Consider the following 18,242-nt stretch of genomic DNA (forward strand, 5'->3'; position numbering starts at 1 on the left):
CAACCTTGTTGGGAGTAGCGCCTCGCTCTCACTGCTAAACATAGGGTCAATCCACCCTATGGCCTCTCACCCTGGATCACTAACCCTCCCCCACTAGGAGTCCGAACTCTTACTAGCTGTTGCTTGTAGTCGATCACTGCCTCATTGGGGCTCAACCAGTCCATACCCATTATAACCTTGTTCCCTCGCAGGGGAATAAAGACTAGATCCATAAAAAAACTTCTCATCAAATAAGTGAAGTGTACATCCTCGGTGAACCCTCGCAACCCTGACAGTCCTATCATCTGCTATCTCCATATCAAGTGGGCAATCCAACTCCCTAGGAGCTCCTACGAATCGCTTGTTCAACGCATGTGACACAAACGATCGGCTAGCACCCGAATCAAATAGTACCAAGGTTGATATACCGTTCACTAAGAACGATCCTATAACAAAACACATAAACATAAGTAATAATCAGTATAAATAAAGAGATAAGAAGAAGATACATACTCGTCACCACGTTGGGAGCTAATCTTGCCTCCTCTGTTGTCAACTGAAAGTCCCTTCTCTTTGCAACAGGTGGCTCACACCGGCCCTGACGGTCATCCGTAATCCTCAATGTAGCAGGAGCGGGTGTTGCCACCACCCTGTTGCTGCTAAACTCGGGTACTGGGATCGCTTGTGTCCCATATGATTGCATTGGAAGAAAATCAAGTCTGATATTGTGGTGGTGGTGGTGGTAGCCGTACAATCTCTTCTCAAATGTCCAGTTCGGCCGCACTTAAAGCAGCCTGAACTACCCGCCCTACATACCCCATCATGTGTCCTGCCGCACTTGCCATAGTGCCCTCTCGGCCCTGCTGGCCCTTCCCTCGGGAATCTACCTTGGGCTTATTGCCCACACCCCCTGACTAAATCCCCTCTAGTTTCCTATTCCTCTCCATCTCTAAATCCATCTCTCTCTCTCTCTCTCTCTCTCTCTCTCTCTCGCTCTAGCAATCATATCTTCCAACGTCTTGCAGCTGGATCGACTCACAAACTAGCGGATATCACTCTGCAACATCTCAAGATATTGGGCCTTCTTCATCTCCTCGTACGTCACATACTGCAGAACGAGAAGGTCCTTCTCCCTAAACATAGATGTGATCTCAGTCACCATCTCAGTCGTCTGCTGGAGATCTTGGAACCCCCTAGCAAGCTGTTATACCTTTATCACATGTGCAAACTCGGATCTAAACCTAGCCGAGAAATCATTCCATGTCATAGTGTCATGGGCAGCATTACCCACAACATGCCCAACCTCCTCCCACCAGTCACATGCTCTGTCCTTCAGAAGACAGGACTCAAGTCGGACATTGTCCCCCTCAGGACATCTGTGGGTGTGGAATGCGGTGGCGACGTCAGCTAACCATCTAGTGCTCACAGTGGGGTCCCGAGCCCCATGGTAATCAGGAACTCCACAAGGCCTGAACTCCCTGAATGTTAGTGTGCGTGACCCCATCATGGCCGCCACCTCGGTGCGGAAGGCACTCAGTCTCTCATACAAAAGCTCCAAAATACCCTCATTGATCGTGCCGAAGATCACAGGAGTCTGATCAAGAATACTGTGCGTGATCTCAGAGGATATGAACTCCCTCGTCTGGTCATCTAGCTGCCCAGCTCCAAAGCCTGAGCCTGATTCCTCATTGGTGTCGGAACTGCTGACTAGTCTAGTGCGTAATACCACCATTCTATAAACACATCATAACCAACATCAGAATACTAATCATATCTCGAGGGATCACATATACTACAATTTCCTTGGATTCATCTCTGCCTTCCATGATTCGAGTACGGATCCTCTACTTTCAGTAATACGGGTCCATACTACCTTCCAAATCTATCCGTACTTTCATCAAGAACTGCCTTGACTTCACCAAGTCCATTATACTACTACTGCTTCACACGCTAATCTTAACCTAGGATTGCCCTATGGTAATCGTCATCCCACTCTCCGCCATCAGCTGCATACGAAGTCCCTGCTATCTCCCTCTAACTAGCTCGCGAATACCATTACATATTAGTAAGACTAGATAATTCTTCAAATGAGAAGTCTTACCCTATAACAGTTGGACTCAGATGAGAGATGCGAAATAGAGCTAGACATAACCTTCTGAAATTATTTAGTCCTCACAATATGTAACTTAGTGTATTTGTTTACTAGTTAGTTAGAGATGAATAGAACTCCTAAAAGCACAAAGCAAGCAACATTTGAGCATTGAGTACACGTAATCAAGCATATGCAAATCAAGCCATCATATCACTGACTAATCTATACTAGCATGCAGTTCATAAGCTCATACACATACAACAGGCACATAAGGTATCCTTCCTAGATCCTTATCCCTAATCTAGCATGCAATTATAAAAACATATCATAACATAAACTTGTATGGGTAATTTAGGAGTACTTACTTGAGCTGGCTGATTGCATGCACCACACCCTTTTCTCTTTTCAAATTTCTTTTATAAAAATGATTTTTCCTTTGAAATTTTTTTATACCAACTCCTTAATTTGAGTTCAAACACACTCGAGAGTGTTCCCAAATCCCTCAAACCAAGGCTCTAATACCAACTTGAAACTTCCCAAGAATACGGTCCAAAATTTTGTTTTTATAATCATTTAAGAAAACCATAATTCATTAAACATCATAATAAATATCATAAATCATGTATCTAAAATAATCATAACAAAATACTGTACCAATTCATGTGTCAAAATGTAGGAATAATTAGGTGATATAGTTGAAGTAGGTAATGAAGTGGGATTGGGTGAAGGAAATGGTGGTAAGGAAGTAGAAGTGTCGATGAGTGTAGTTTCGATTGTAGATGACAAAATAAGGGAAACATGAACTAATGAAGTTGTAACAGAAGTGTTACCTGAAGCTTCGGAAGTCGACATCCCATCACCCTTGTTGACATTTGTATCCATATTAGATATGTTCACATGGATGCCTGAAGCTCGAACCTCCTCCGAAACAGATTCAACCATCATAACTTTGGGTGGTATGACTACAGTATGCTCAGGGATGGAAGTAGTGAAAGTATCACCCAAATTAGTGGTTGTGTCTATATTATATACTTTCACAGATCCACCAAGACTTCCAGTCGCCTCGAAAGTCAAGTTGACTGGAGATTCCCTTTGAGGTGATTCGAAGCCAATATATGTACTGTGAATAGGAGATTAACCACTACCTTCTTTGAAATCCGTCTTCTATACAACTTCATCCAAAGGATCTTCCAACTGCTTCTTCTTCTTCTTCTTCTTCTTCTTCTTGATCTTCTTTACCATGACATGTTCTCTTCATTTTTTTGAAGCATGAGAAACAGGAGTATGAATTTCTCTAATGATAACCCCCTTTGATTTAGTTGAGGTTTTTTATTTTCTTTACTTTCGAAATAGAACCATCCTTTGGTGAAGAAATAGGTTCCTCAGAAACTTCATCAACAACGTGTCTTTCTGGTGAGTGGCGAGCACTATGTGCAGGCTGCTTAGTTCATTTAAAAACTACTTTTTTCAGAGGAGCCACTTCCTTTTCATGACCTTTATCAGTATTCAAAATAGGATATGGTACAGTCTTCATAACCGCCTTCTTAGCAACCTCAGGAACTGACTTAGGTTGAACAACCTTCCTGGATTACTTTGAACCTTTAAAACGTTTTGAAATACCTTCAATTCCTTTGGGCAACAATACCCCTATTTTCACATCAAGGTTGATTGTTGATTGATAATCAATAAGAACTGGATTACACGGATCCACCTTTCGAAGCATTGCATCAGGAATTCGTGCCAAATATGGAAACAAATCAGGATCATTTTTAACTGTTTTAGGATGTTGATAGAGTATAAACTCTTTTTTCGGAACATCAGTTGGGACAAGAATTCCTTCTTTCTCATATACCTCCTATAGAATCGAACTCTAATACCTAGAACAAGAAACATCATTTGCAACATTGGTGTATGAGATACCAGTGCCAAACTCCTCCCATAAATGTGTAACATAATCCACGTTTAAATCATAGTATAACCCATCGATCAAGGCATATATCTCCAATTTGGCTTTGTCGAGACCAACACTTCGACCTGTGATACAACGGAGAAAAATCCCAAATAGAAAATTCCAGATATAAGGTAAAGAAGAATTCTTGAACTGACTAATTCTAGTGAGCGGGGGTTGATGACCCATCTCATCGAACATATGTGTCACCTGGTCATTTTTCAAAATCTGTGAAAAGTGTTTCCTCGTGAGCTTATACTTATTTTCATTCGTAAGTTGAAAAGTCACGAATTTGGAGGTTTAATTGAACACATCAGTAGAACTGGCCAAGGATAACCAAGTCATAGGTACGGAAAAATAAGAATTCATGACCGTTGAGAGCACTGAGTGATTAAAAGCTACGATCAACTTTTGTAACTCTACTGGTTACTTGGAAACGTCTGGTTGAACTCGATAAATGGAACTCTAAATCTTCAACAGGGGTTGAGATGTAGCTTCATCAGTATTTTATGATGGATCAACATGACTAGTTGGTGCCGCCATTATTAGGGTTTTGGAGAATTATGTGAAGAGATAAGTATAAGGAAATCAGATTTTTGGGAAAATATTCAATCATGATACGTAAAGTTTTGATTTAAGACCCCCAAATCCTTTTTATAATTAGTACATAATTTGAATTTGAACCGACCATCAATGAAAGTCTACCACATGTATCCTAGGAAAGTGGATCAATTTCCATAAAAGTCGCCACGTCTGAAGAGTAATGAGCACTTTTTCCTGGAAAACCATAAATTAACCAAACTGTCACATCCATCGATCGTTTTGTTTACCCCAAAATGATAAGAACCATCACCTAACCTTCCTTTCAAGGCAGGGCTCGTTCGCTTTTGGGATGAGAAAAGAAATCATAGCCAGACTTTCAAAATCTAGGTTTGGGTTGGTAGCACCCATGACCTCGAGGATTTCTGTGCAGATATTTGTCAAAGAAATAGTGGGAACCAAGGTAAAAAATGTGCATATTGTGACATCAAATAAACATTCGATGTAAAAACAGATGGATCCTTGGGAAAAATCTCTTCATTCAATATCAAGAGAGATAGCGAAGTGCTTGTGTGGTATCCCGTGAAATACAATCGAATACTCATAAAGGAGTATCGAATGGCTTCTTTTACTTAGGCTTCGAAGGTAGGCTAAATTTTGTTCATAATCATAACTTAACCTAAGTGTGAGCTAAATGATCAAAATTACATGTATGACTAGTGTAGTCAGGGACAAGCTAAGCCGAGATAAATTTGTAAATGAAAAAGATACAAACTGATATTCAGACGAAAATCATATTTCGAATATATATATATATATATATATATATATATATATATATATATATATATATATATATATATATATATATATATAAGTGTTGGATCCTGTTGGGCAAAAATGTCTTGGGTAAAGAACATTTTATCAAGATCACTTATAATGAAAGGAATACGATTTTGAATATCGAAGGAAGGAATTGAAAAAAATGTTTCGTGAAAATCTTGAACTAAAAGTTCACCGTCAATTCCTTTATTAGTTGGGAATGTTGGGTTTCACCATCATCACAGACTTATGACTTAGGATCGTGAACACAAATTTGTGCAGTATCTACGTTCTGATTGGTTTTTACCAGATATGTCGAGGATACATAAGTGAAGTGTGTGAATCGTGAAGAACTAAGTTGATGAAAAAGATTGGTTAAGAAACATAGTGTACCTCTACGAATGATATGGACAAAGTAGAAATCTCTTAACTCAAAATGAAAAGTGAAAGGTAGCTCGGCAACTAATGTGAATATAACCTGATTGGGAAGGAACCCTCATAGTGAGTGATCCATTAAGGTTTCGAAACACATTGAGTCTGTGAGGCTTAAGTCGACATACAACAACATGCTTCTACGGACACCTAACAGTGCAAATATTTGAAATAATACTTGTCCCCCAGTCACAAAGCAATAACCACCAAAATATGTCGATTGAAAACCACACAAAAAACCATTAAACACACAAAACAAAAAAATATTTTTGGATTTTTTTAAATGAAAAGACAAAAATAAGAAAATCTTGTTGGAATTTTTGGTTTTGAAGTTTAAAGACAAAAAAAAGTATTTTTGGAGGTTTGTTGTTTTTGAAAATTAAAGACAAAAGAAATAAAATCTTTTTGGTATTTTTGGTTTATAAAAACAATATGAAAAACAATAAAATGTTACTAGACTTTCGAAGAGAAGAGTATTGACATCTAGACAACAAGTCTTCTCAGACAACAAAGTAAGATCTGGACCATTCAGAGAGTTTTCAAAATCGAAGGGGGTCGAATGCTAAATAGTGAACAGTAACTTTTGATCCTTCATCGATATTTTGACTCCTCGTTAGTTCACTATGAAGACAAGATTGGAACATCGGTTGCATCGAGCATTCCTAATCCAGACAAGATCCTTAGAAAATATTTCTCATCCAAAGGATTTGTAAATATATCAGCAAGTTGATCTGTCGTCTTCACAAAGTGAACCACTATATTTCCATCCTCGACATAATCCTTAATGAAAAGATATCGAAGTGCGATATGCTTAGTCTCCAAATGTGATACCGGATTATGGCAGATGTGTATTTCACTTTATGAATCGCAATTTCAGGTTGACTGCATAATCATGAAGTTGACTTTGTATCTTATGACCTGAGAAGTGCAAGCTGCAGCCGCAACATATTCTGCTTTTGCTGTTGAAATTGAAACACATGTTTGTTTCTTCGATTACCAACTAACAAGCTTCCCATCCAAAAGTTGGCATCCACCAGTAGTGCCTTTTCTATCGAGTTAACACCTACCAAGATCTGCATCTGAAAACGTCTAAACGAAGAAACCGATCTTTGGAGAGTACTATAATCCCAACAACTCGGTTCCTTTGAGATATCGAAAGATATTAAATGCAGTTGTTAAATGAGGTTCTTTGGGATTTGATTGATACTTGACATAATTAGAAACAACGAACATTATATCAGGTCTACTAGCAGTTAAGTATAGTAACGAACCGATCGTGCTCCTGTACAACGTAATATCAACAACAAGCTTATTCAACGAAGATCCTAAGCGTGTGCTAATATCCATTGGTACTTTCAATTTCAAACTATTTATCATGCCAAACGTCTCATATAAAGAAGTTATGTTTCTTCTCGAAGTTTCACGATTAAACCGAAACGACTCAATGTAATGTAAAAAAGTGAATTTTAGATATGTTACTTATTAGCCTAAGAAATCTAAGCAAAAGTCATAGTAGTCACAAAACCGGGACGTGCATATAGAGAACGTCTAAATCCAAATTCAATTGAGGAAGTTATGATTGTTACCGGTTTCAGCGTAACAATGTGCAACACAGAAATCGAATTTGAGATTGGTTGATTGTTAGGAAAAACAATCTAAATGAGAGTAGAATATATCGTTAATAGGAGTCCATCAATATAAAGACAGTCAAGAAAGGATGTCGGACAAGAGAGTTGTGTGTTTCTAACGGGCTTTAACAGTTCTAAGTCTGTTAAAAATATAACTTTAAAAATAAAGTCAAAATTAGCCGATAAAGTCTAGATGAAAGTTGTAGATCTCGTTGATAGCTATGCGTGATATAAATCCCATAAACCGGAGATCATATGGAGAAGTTATGGATTTCTTATTCTAAAGTGAATGGTCCGACTTGATCACATTGCATCCCCTAGATTTTTTTTGCACGATGTATTTATGACTTTACTCTGATGTTTTGAGAATATATTATACTCTAATTATCTTTTGAATGTTGAATGATATGTTTTGGTTGTTGGAAAAATGAAAATTTTACCTTGTATTTTTGGGACATTACACCCGCTTATGTGTAGGTTGCTACGATTATTGTAAATTATACCAAATTCGATACATTTTAGCCTGAAATCGTGCCACTTCGAACTAATTTGGTCGAGATTTCAACTTTCACTTCTCATTAAACCATAGAACATGCTTCAAACTTTTTTACCCAAAAACAATTATTGGTTTTACTATCTCCTTTTATTGGATCTCGGGAAGCCAATACCCACGCTTGTGCTAACTTCTCTTCTTCCTCTATTGTCCATTACACCTTATCAGTTGGGTTGGTTCGAACGAGCTTTTTTTTTTTCCTTTTTTTGGTTGGGGTGGTGGTAAATGTTGTGTTTCCGCTACAAAATCTGATGAATTAGGGGGTAAAAATGGGGTTGTAAAGGTTATGGTTGGAAATGTTATTGGTATATGAAATTGAATTGAAATTGTTGTTGATAAGGTGGAAATGCTTGATATTGTTGTTGAAAAGGTTGAGTTTGTTGGATAGGGGAACCACTTTGGAGCAAATTCATAAAACCACTTTGATGTGATTATATTTTTCGGATATTAATGAAGAGTTGTATCTAACGTAAAAGCATTATCGGACTTGTGGTTTTGATAGTTTGGTGGGATATTTTGATTGAGATCCATGATATTTGGATTGTAAACAAAATTGTATAGGTAAATAGAGAAAAAGAAGAATTGTGTAAAGAACTAGATTATGTATTGCAGTATTTATAAGTAAATGTTTGTTTTTAAAGAAAACAATAATAATTTTTTTCAAAAAAATTGTCGCTCAACGGCTTGTCAAATATTCAAGAGAGTAAATTGCACTTATTGGTTGTTGCCATACGTTGAATGGACCACAAATGTAACGTCTGTGTTTCTAGGCTTGTCATTTTTAGCAATGTAATAGTCTAGGTTAACCTTTGTAACCCGTTTTGAAATAATAGAAGTGTATTATTTGAGTATTATGTGTTTTGTGCTTAATTGCTTAATTATGTGGTTTGATTAATTAAGAATAAAAATAAGCGTCAAAATTTAAGTGTAAAATAAACTTGATATCTTTAGATAATGTTGTAGTAGTTGAAACAAGGTTTCCGAAGATATAAAGAATGCCGAAATCCGAGTTATAACGAGGAAGTTATGACCTGTGGAAGTTTCGCGACAGAGCCAGCAACGCTGATTAACGTAAAAAGTGAAATTTACGTTAGAGCGATATTTAGCCTTAGTGATCTAAACAAGAATCGAAGATCTCGTTGTTAGTATCAAAACGATAAAAAGTTAGGCGAGAACGGACGTCAAACGAAGAAGTTATGAATTTATAACGAAAATTTCTGTCCCAACCTATTAAAAATAAATAATAAAAATAAAGTCAAAATTAGCCGACGGAGTCTAAACGAAAGTTGTAGATCGTAGCCGCACCTTCGCGTGGATATAAAGAACGTTGAAAACGGAGTTCGTATGAAGGAGATATGAATTTTCGAAGTTTATTAAATAATTAATAATTAAATTTAATTATTAAATCCGGCCTTATCCGAAGATGAGTCACCGGACTTATCCGGAGTACGCCCAGCGTACTCGAGTACGCCCCGCGTACAGCGAAGATGTCGACATTCGCACTCGAGGACTTCGGATGACGCATGCGCTTACGATTTCGGAGCAGTACGCCCCGCGTACGAGGAGGTTCCAGCCTCCTATAAATAGGATGCGAGGCTGCCGAGTTTCTTTGCTATTTTTCTCCATTCTCTCTCCCGTTTTGCCTCGATTTGCGTGCCAGAAATACCCCGAAGCCCCGGTATCATTCCCGAGTCCCGAAGCAAGTCCCGAGATCCCGAAGATCCCGAGAAGTGCGGTTTCCGAGCCGAAGCTCTGCCCGCGAGAAGTTTGATTTTTGTAGAGATCTTCCAGATCTGCTGAGGATTACTACTTCTACGAGCCGTAGTGCTGTCCGATCATCTTCTGATCAAGTGAGTGTATACTACCTTTCATAAACGCAATAATAATACAAGTATGGTTTGAGTGTATTAAGTATATTGTTGTTTATACGTGTAAGTGCGTTGTTACTTTCTCCTAACGTATAATTATAAAGTATTTTATACGAGATACGTGTTATGTGTATATTTTGTTGTTATGTGTGTGAATGTATATTCACTTTCTTCTATCTTACAGATATGATTATTTCTATAGGAAACACGTGTGATGTGTGTGTGCCTCATCTATTATATGGAAAATGTATTGATCAAGCATGCTATACAGGTTTTGAAAATATGTATAAAAATGTATGCTTTTATCTACTAATATATTGGGTAGAACATGGGTAGATAGTTGGTGTGTAATAAACAGATGAGAGGCCTCGTTGTTGTTTTGATCCAGTCATCTAGTGGAATTTAGATGACGACCACGGACTTTTCTAGACAGTCTAGTGGAACGCTAGCAGGCTCATAACCTGTAGGTGTTAATGAACTTGGGTGTTCATTCGCTGTATTCCATCCCCCTCATGGTTGCCTTATTTGACTTATATTGCTGAGGAACCCCCGCAACATGTGTTGTCACCCCGATGAAAATATTCTTAGATTAGGTCCCTTGTGTTAGTTATTTTAGGGACATAAAGTGAGAATAACGGGAATGGGTAACTGGGTTATTGTTGGTTGATAATAATTAATTTAATTATTTATTGTGGGTTGAAAACCCTATATGCTCATCAGGCTCCCAAGCCTGACCCACTCAGTTTTATTTGTATTACAGGAAGTGGCGCAAGGGCATAAGATGGATGAACCATCAAGTTGTTTTGTTTACAAGTCTGTATATGTATATATTTGTTGAATGACTTGTAATGTTATCGTTTATGCTTATTGGTCTGTATCGGAACATGACACCCCGAGTTTTGATTATATAATGAAAAATACATTTCTTTTATGAAATGCTTTGGTAAACATTGTTTTATCATGTTTTGTTTTTGGGAACAAATTCCGCAACTCTTTCAAATCAAAAAGATTTACTCTGAATTTATTTTAAAAGCATAAATGAAAATTGGTCTTTTCTGGTCGAGATTTTGGGGATGTCACAACAAATCACTATGACCACGGGCCATCACAGACACCTTGGGTTGGTATTCATGTTTGTGGTTAGTGGCCACGTAGATTAGAGATGAAAGTTGGTCCAAACCCGGATCGAATGGACCCAGACCCGGAAAACCCGGAACCAGTTAACGGGATTTTATAGAACCGAAAACCGGACCGGTATATAGGAACCGGTTCGGTTCGGTTCCGGGTGTCTAGAACTAGAAAACCCGGAAACATCAAAGTGGGTAGGTTGGAACCGGATAAAGTGGGTTTAGAACCGGAAACCCCGAAAAAACTAGAAATTTTTGATAATTGATTACTACTTAGTGGGTTGAACTTTGAAAATTTTCATATTGATATCCCGACTTTGGGGAACTATAACTCGTTGAATATGAAACCAAAATTGACAAAATTATAGTCTAATATCATGTACTAACTCTAGACTACATTCTGGAAAAAACCGCATGTCAATCAGACTTTAAACGAATGAGATATGTATGTGTTAACATTTTCACAAAATACAAAGTACAAAAACAAATAGCTGAAAATTTGAAAATTTTCAGTTTTGATATCCCAACTTCGGGGGACTTTAAATCATTGAATATTAAACCAAAAGTGACAAATTTATAGCCTATACTCATGTACAAACTCTAAACTACAAGCTGGAAAAAACCACATGTCAATCAAACTTCAAACGAATTAGATATGCATGTTCTAATACTTTCACATAATTAAAAAAAAAAAAAAAAAAAAAAAAAAAAAAAAAAAAAGTGAAAACCTAAAAACTTTCAGCTTTGATATCTCGACTTTGGGTCACTGTAAGTCAATGAGCACAAAACTAAAAATGGAAAATTTATAGTCTAAAATCATGTACAAACTCTAAACTACATGTTGGAAAAAACCCGCATGTTAATCGGAGTTGAAACGAATGAGATATGTGTATTTTAAACGTTTCACAAAAACCAGTTCCGACCCTAAAAGTGGTTCCGGTTCCTAACACCGGTTCCGGTTTTGTTAGACCCAGTTTACCCGGACCCGATGGACCCAAACCCGGATTACCTGGAACCCGAATAATGCCAATTTTTAAACCTGGAACCGGTTTTATATATTGTGGTTCTAACAGTTTCGGTTCCGGTCCGATTTTCCAGTGCAACTTTGAAGAGCATACCGGTTGTTCTAATATCAAAAGTGAAAACCAAATCAGAATCTCCAAATTAGGTTTCAGCTCGATTAGATAATCGGCCTTTTATTAGGTTGAAACCAAATCATACATACTTATAAAGCTAGCATTTTTCCTTGAACCTCATGCATTTAAAACCCCCATAAAATTTGCAAACACCTCATGCATTTAAAACCCCCTATTTTAATGAATACCACTCAAAGGTCTCTTAATAATGATTAACAATTCAAAGATTTTATAACTTATATAATATATTTAATAAACAATTAATGGATACTCTACTATAAAAAGGTCAATCTTTTTTAGTAGACACACAAATACAAATCACATACAAATTTATAAAGAAAACAAGTTTAAAGTTTTTTGTGTTGGTTTGAGGGATTTGAACAATTTTTCGAGCCATGTTATTATGTTGAAGTTTTTAATTTGTAAGTTTGTTATATACTAATTCTTCTTTGTATTTTATTGATTTAAGTATTCTTTTAAGAATATCATTGTATGTTGTGGTTGAAATTTTAATGTAAATTAGATTCATGTTATTGATCATATGTTATGGAAGGTGATATATATAATATTTAATTAACTATTGTATACATGTTTGTATGTTCATGTTGCTTCAAAACAATAATTAATTAAAAATAATGGATATGTCATATTATCCATGTAAGCATTTTTTTTAAAAAATGCAAATTGTCTATCTTATTATTTTATATTTTAGTATATGTTTAACATTTTAATTATAATAATAAGTGTTTCTTAAAAGTTCTTTCACTTATTAATAATAACAAGTGGTTTTAAAATTAATAAGCAATAATTATAAATAATAAAATCAAATTACATGGATATATCATATTATCCATGCATGTCTCTTTTGAAATGCAAATTGTCTATTTTATCACTTTATTATTTAGTGTATGTTTCACATTTTAATAATAATATTAAGTGTTTCTTACAAGTCTTCTTTAACTTATTATTAATAGTAACTTAGTAAATGGTTTAAAATTAATGAATAACAATTTTAAATGATAATAACATCAAATTATAAATTACATTTAGCTATAAATAAGTTGTATTTTAAATCAGCATTATTATTGAAATTATAAAATGATCGCATAAGTAAAAATATATTTAATCAATAATAATAATAATTGCTAAAAATAATACTAAATAGATAATTATATTTAGAATAAACTTCAAAAATGGTCCCTGTGGTTTCCAGAAATATCAAGTTTAGTCCCTAAGTTCAAAAAACCTCACAGATGGTCCCTGTGGTTTCAAAACTTTTAACAAATGGTCCCTCCGGCTCACTCCGTTAGCATTTCACCGTTAACTCATTTTTTAATAAAATATTGTAGGGGTAATTTCGTCATTTCAGTTGTAACCTCCTCTCTTTAATATGAAATGATTACTTGCTTGCACATCACTACCCGTCCCTCTCCCAAGAAGATAACCAGTTACAGGTTTAGTCATCGGGCTCATTCCCATCGAAGAAGCAAGAACAGAAATTGGGATTTAGGGTTTTAAGCTGCAGAAATTGCAATGGTGCTATCAATATGGTGTTTTCGAGAAAAATTTGTAACCATGGAGGACTTAGGAAAAACATACGGTACAATACTACAACAAAACTTGTTTTTTCTTGGTCTATTGTGTTGACGTAAGGAAATCATTGATTTTACTCTTTCTTTTTTTTGTGTTTACAGAAGGTTATGAGAACTATTTCACGTTGAAGATACACTACAGTGGTGTCTTCACCAAAGCACCTGGAAGGAAATACGTTGATGGTGTTGTAGCATATGTAGATTATGTTGACACTGATTTATTTTCAGTTCATGATCTTGACGACATGGTTCGAGAACTAGGGTACAAAACTGAGCAAACCCTTTACTACCATTTCTGTATCCCTGAATACCCTTTGGACTATGGCTTAATGCCTTTAGGTAATGATCAAGATGTACTTAAAATGGTATCATATGTCCCTAAACACAGACTTATTAGGGTGTATATTGAAACTGGTCAGACAAGGGTAGGTAGTTATTACAAGTCTCCTTCTAAAGTTGTTATTGAAGAGTTGGAGCCTGACAGTGTGTCACCTGAAATGAATAGAAAGAAACCTTGTAGGAGAGAAGCAGGCTCATGTAGTAGAAAGCTTGATCTAAACAAGTATATGAACCCTGATTATGAGCAGTCACAAGTGTTAGATGTTGATGAAGGCCATGATTACTCAAAGAGTATTGTACCATTTATAAGGTCACAAGGTAAAGAAAGTCATGTCATTCAAAAGGAAGTGGTGAATCATGAAATTGAAACTCAAGAAGAAGTGATCACTAGTGCAGTTGAAACTGAAGAACAATTGGGAACTTACCATGTACAGGAACCAAGCTGCCAAGCTGATAATGGAGCTAATACTACAACAGTTGATGACTATGAACCATTTGTAGAGGATTACTCACTTTATGCTGATTATGATGTTGAGTTTAATGTTCAAACTTCATTTGAAAAACAACCAGAAGTGGATTATCTAGAGGGTATGGTGAGTGATGATAGTGGAGATGCTTTCTACTATGAGAGTGGCCATGGTTCTGAGGATAGTGGAGATGATTCTGATGACAGTGAATACAATGTGGATGAGTCTAACATACAATTTGATGTAGATGTAGACATGAGTGAATTCCATAATGCTGTTGATGTAGATGAACATGGAATCTTGAACAATCATTCAAAAGATGATGGGATTGGAGTGGTTGACTTTGATAATGAGTTGGAAGTTATTGCCACTGATGATTATCAATTTGCAGGATTTCATGAAGATGATAGGAAGAGACTGCTAAAAGAGTTGAGTAAGTCAAGTACATGCTCACATGGAGAGGTTCATGTTAAACCATTTCAGATTGGTCAGGTCTTCAAAACCAAGGTTGATGTTAAAAACTACATGAACTCACATGCTGTAGCAACAAGGAGGTCTTTATACCTAGCCAAAAATGACAAAATCCGGATTAGGGTGAAATGTAAAGGTGTTGTAAGTAAGCCTTCTACAGGAGTTGATAGTGGTGGGCCCTCAACCAGAAGTAGGGCAAAGTGCAAGGGTAAAGATGTAATTGCCAATAAAGGTACATGTCCATGGGCAGTCCAAATATCGAGGGCTAATGAAAATCAGGATTGGTTGGTGAAAACGGTACAGGATGAGCATAAATGTTTGCAAACAAGGGCGGTTAAAGCTTGCACTTCCAGATACGTAGCAAACTTAATTGTTCAACAAATACAGAGTAACCCTAAAATTCCAGTGAAAGCTTTACACGAAGAGTTGTGCAAGAAATTGGAGGTAGGAATGTCATTGCAAAAGGTCGCTAGGGCAAAGTCAATGGCTGAGCGTATCATTAGTGGGGACTACCAAGTACAGTATGGATTTTTGAGGGATTATGTGTTGGAGCTACTCAACACTAATCCTGGTACAACAGTTAGGATTGATGTGTATCCAGAAACCTCCCTGTCTGTTACCACAAGAACTTTTAGAAGAATATATGTCTGTTTAGGTGCATTGAAGTTAGGATTCAAATCTGGATTAAGAGATTTTCTAGGTCTGGATGGTACTTTCATGAAGGGCCCTTACCCTGGGCAAGTGTTAACTGCTGTAGGGTTGGACTCAAACAATGGCATATACCCTGTAGCATATGCAGTGGTAGAGACAGAATCAACAAGTAGCTGGACCTGGTTCTTGGAACTGTTAGGAGAAGATCTGGATCTGGGACCAAATTCAAACTTTACCTTCATTTCAGATAGACAAAAGGTGTGTACCACCTAACTTTTTTATTACCTTTACTAAATACATTTGGTTAACTAATGTTGATTACATTGACTTTTGTTTAGGGAATAATACCAGCAATGGAGAAAGTATTCCCTAGTGCAGAACACAGGTTCTGTTTGAGGCATATCCAGGAAAACATGAAGAAGCAATGGAAAGGAAAAGACTTAAGTGACCAGCTTTGGGAGTGTGGTAGAGCAACAACAGTCAATCATTTTAACAGAGCAATGGATGAGTTGAAGAAGATCAATGCAGAGGCTCATGCTTGGGTGTCTAAGATCCCAGCAAACACTTGGGCTAAATCTCACTTTAGTGGTAAGTTTCTAGAAATTTATTGAGAATTGTTAATCTTCCCTTTTGTGTGTTTACTATATGTGTAATTGTCTTCTGTTAATATATATTATTCAGGAAGGGCACATACTGATTGTTTGTTGAATAACCTTTGTGAGGTATTCAATTCAAAGCTAGATGAAGGTAGGGATAAACCTATTATCACTTGCTTAGAGTATATTAGAGAGTATCTCATGAAGAGGTTATGTGTGGTGCAAAAGGAAATAGATAAGTGTGAAGGACTTCTAACCCCTACTGCAACTACACTGTTTGAAAAGATTAAGGCTGATGCATCAAAGTATGTGGCTAAATACAATGGGGCAGGGAAGTACCAAGTGGCAAGCACATGGCAAGACCAATATGTGGTAAATTTGAATGATCATAGTTGCAGTTGTAGGTTTTGGGAGATTACAGGTTTCCCATGTAGACATGCTGTTTGTGCTATATGGGACAAAATTGAAAATGGTGAAAATGCCCCACATGTTGATGAATGGGTCCATCCTTGCTATAGGTTATCAACATGGAAAGCCATGTATTTCAACAAAATTGATCCATTGAATGGACGTACAATGTGGCCTAAAAGTGACTGCCCATTCACTTTACTTCCACCAAAACATAAGACACAGGTTTGTATTTAAAGTACACAAAATATATAGTATACATGTGAACATGGAATGAATTCAATTTTAACTATAGTATATCAACATGTGTAGGTTGGGAGGCCTAAGAAGAAGAGAAGAAGGGGTGTTGATGAGCCAAACAGCCAAGCTGGTAGATTGAGCAGGAAATATTTGGCAGTCACTTGTTCAAAGTGTCATAACAAAGGGCACAATTCCAGAACATGTAAAGGGCAGGGAGGCAGTGGTGAAGTTGGAGGAGGCTGAAAATTGACTTTTTAGTGGTTATTAGGATGTTGGTGTTGTAGGTATTTAGAAACTTATGTAATGTGTACTTGTTTGAAGATGTGTTAAGAACTTGAAAACTTTGCATGTAATGGTGTGTATGCACTTTTTGGATCATGGTTGTGTTAAGAACTTTATAACTTTGAATGTAATGGTGTGTATGCACTTTTTGGTGATGAATTAATATGTTTTGTGTACTACCCCTCACTTCACATATCAATTAATAACAATGTACATTTCAATTGCAAATGAAAACCATCTTCAAGATGCAATTACAATACACTTAACAATTACATTTCAAAAACATTCAAGAAATTGAACAATGAACTATAACAAACTACATTCCATTACCATTACCATTACCACTGTATTACACATTAATCTGATACATAAACCAAATACAACACCACCAATTCCAAAACCACCTACATAAACTGAAAGCAAAAAAACCCCTATCCGATTAAAAAAAAAAAAAAAACCTGCAATGGTTACAAACCAAAAACCAAAACTCCATTACCATCCAAACCTTCAGAAGATATTTAGAGATTAAAATAATACCAAAAAAAAACACCCATGAACAAAACAACATCAGCTGGTAGTTCCACAATTGTGCAGTTACAATGGCGACCCTCTCCTCCAATCGATTCTTTGATCTTATCAAACCTGGAATCACCACCAATGCCCTAGCACACATAGGGGGATCAGACCATCGAATGAAACCACATCTTTTACAGTTCCAAAATTGCCTTCCAGGGTTACGATCCGTCCATGAAGTGATCTTCGTTGCTTCATTCCCACATCTGCAAGTCACCATCTTTGAATCAGAAGCGATTGGATGTCGTGAAGGGTGCAACTGTCGAGCAACAGTGGAAAGGAGGAGAGATGATCGACTGATGAAGCTAAAGGATTTGCCCAAAAATCGGACATGCAATTTCTTTTAAAGAGAGGAGGTTACAACTGAAATGACGAAATTACCCCTGCAATATTTTATTAAAAAATGAGTTAACGGTGAAATGCTAACGGAGTGAGCCGGAGGGACCATTTGTTAAAAGTTTTGAAACCACAGGGACCATCTGTGAGGTTTTTTGAACT

At 36.6% G+C, this 18,242-nt stretch overlaps 1 protein-coding gene across 1 annotated transcript; it reads left to right on the plus strand.

Annotated features, from left to right (window-relative positions):
* Positions 1-14,631: 14,631 nt before the first annotated feature.
* On the plus strand, positions 14,632-17,330 carry LOC145032312 (uncharacterized). The gene is made up of 4 exons (XM_078981078.1): positions 14,632-15,903; positions 15,984-16,233; positions 16,327-16,874; positions 16,962-17,330. Exons 1-4 carry the CDS (start codon positions 14,647-14,649, stop codon positions 17,130-17,132), a joined length of 2,226 nt encoding a protein of 741 aa, XP_078837204.1. The 5' UTR covers positions 14,632-14,646; the 3' UTR covers positions 17,133-17,330.
* The last annotated feature ends 912 nt before the right edge of the window (positions 17,331-18,242 follow it).

The sequence above is a fragment of the Lactuca saligna genome, chromosome 2, assembly GCF_052625555.1.
Source record: "Lactuca saligna cultivar CGN05327 chromosome 2, ASM5262555v1, whole genome shotgun sequence".
NCBI lineage: Eukaryota > Viridiplantae > Streptophyta > Magnoliopsida > Asterales > Asteraceae > Lactuca > Lactuca saligna.

Coding starts and splice junctions, on each gene's coding strand:
- LOC145032312 (XM_078981078.1), top strand. CDS start 14,647: ATGGTGAGTGATGATAGTGGAGATGCTTTCTACTATGAGAGTGGCCAT. Junction 15,904..15,983: donor TCATTTCAGATAGACAAAAG/GTGTGTACCACC, acceptor ACTTTTGTTTAG/GGAATAATACCAGCAATGGA. Junction 16,234..16,326: donor GGCTAAATCTCACTTTAGTG/GTAAGTTTCTAG, acceptor TATATTATTCAG/GAAGGGCACATACTGATTGT.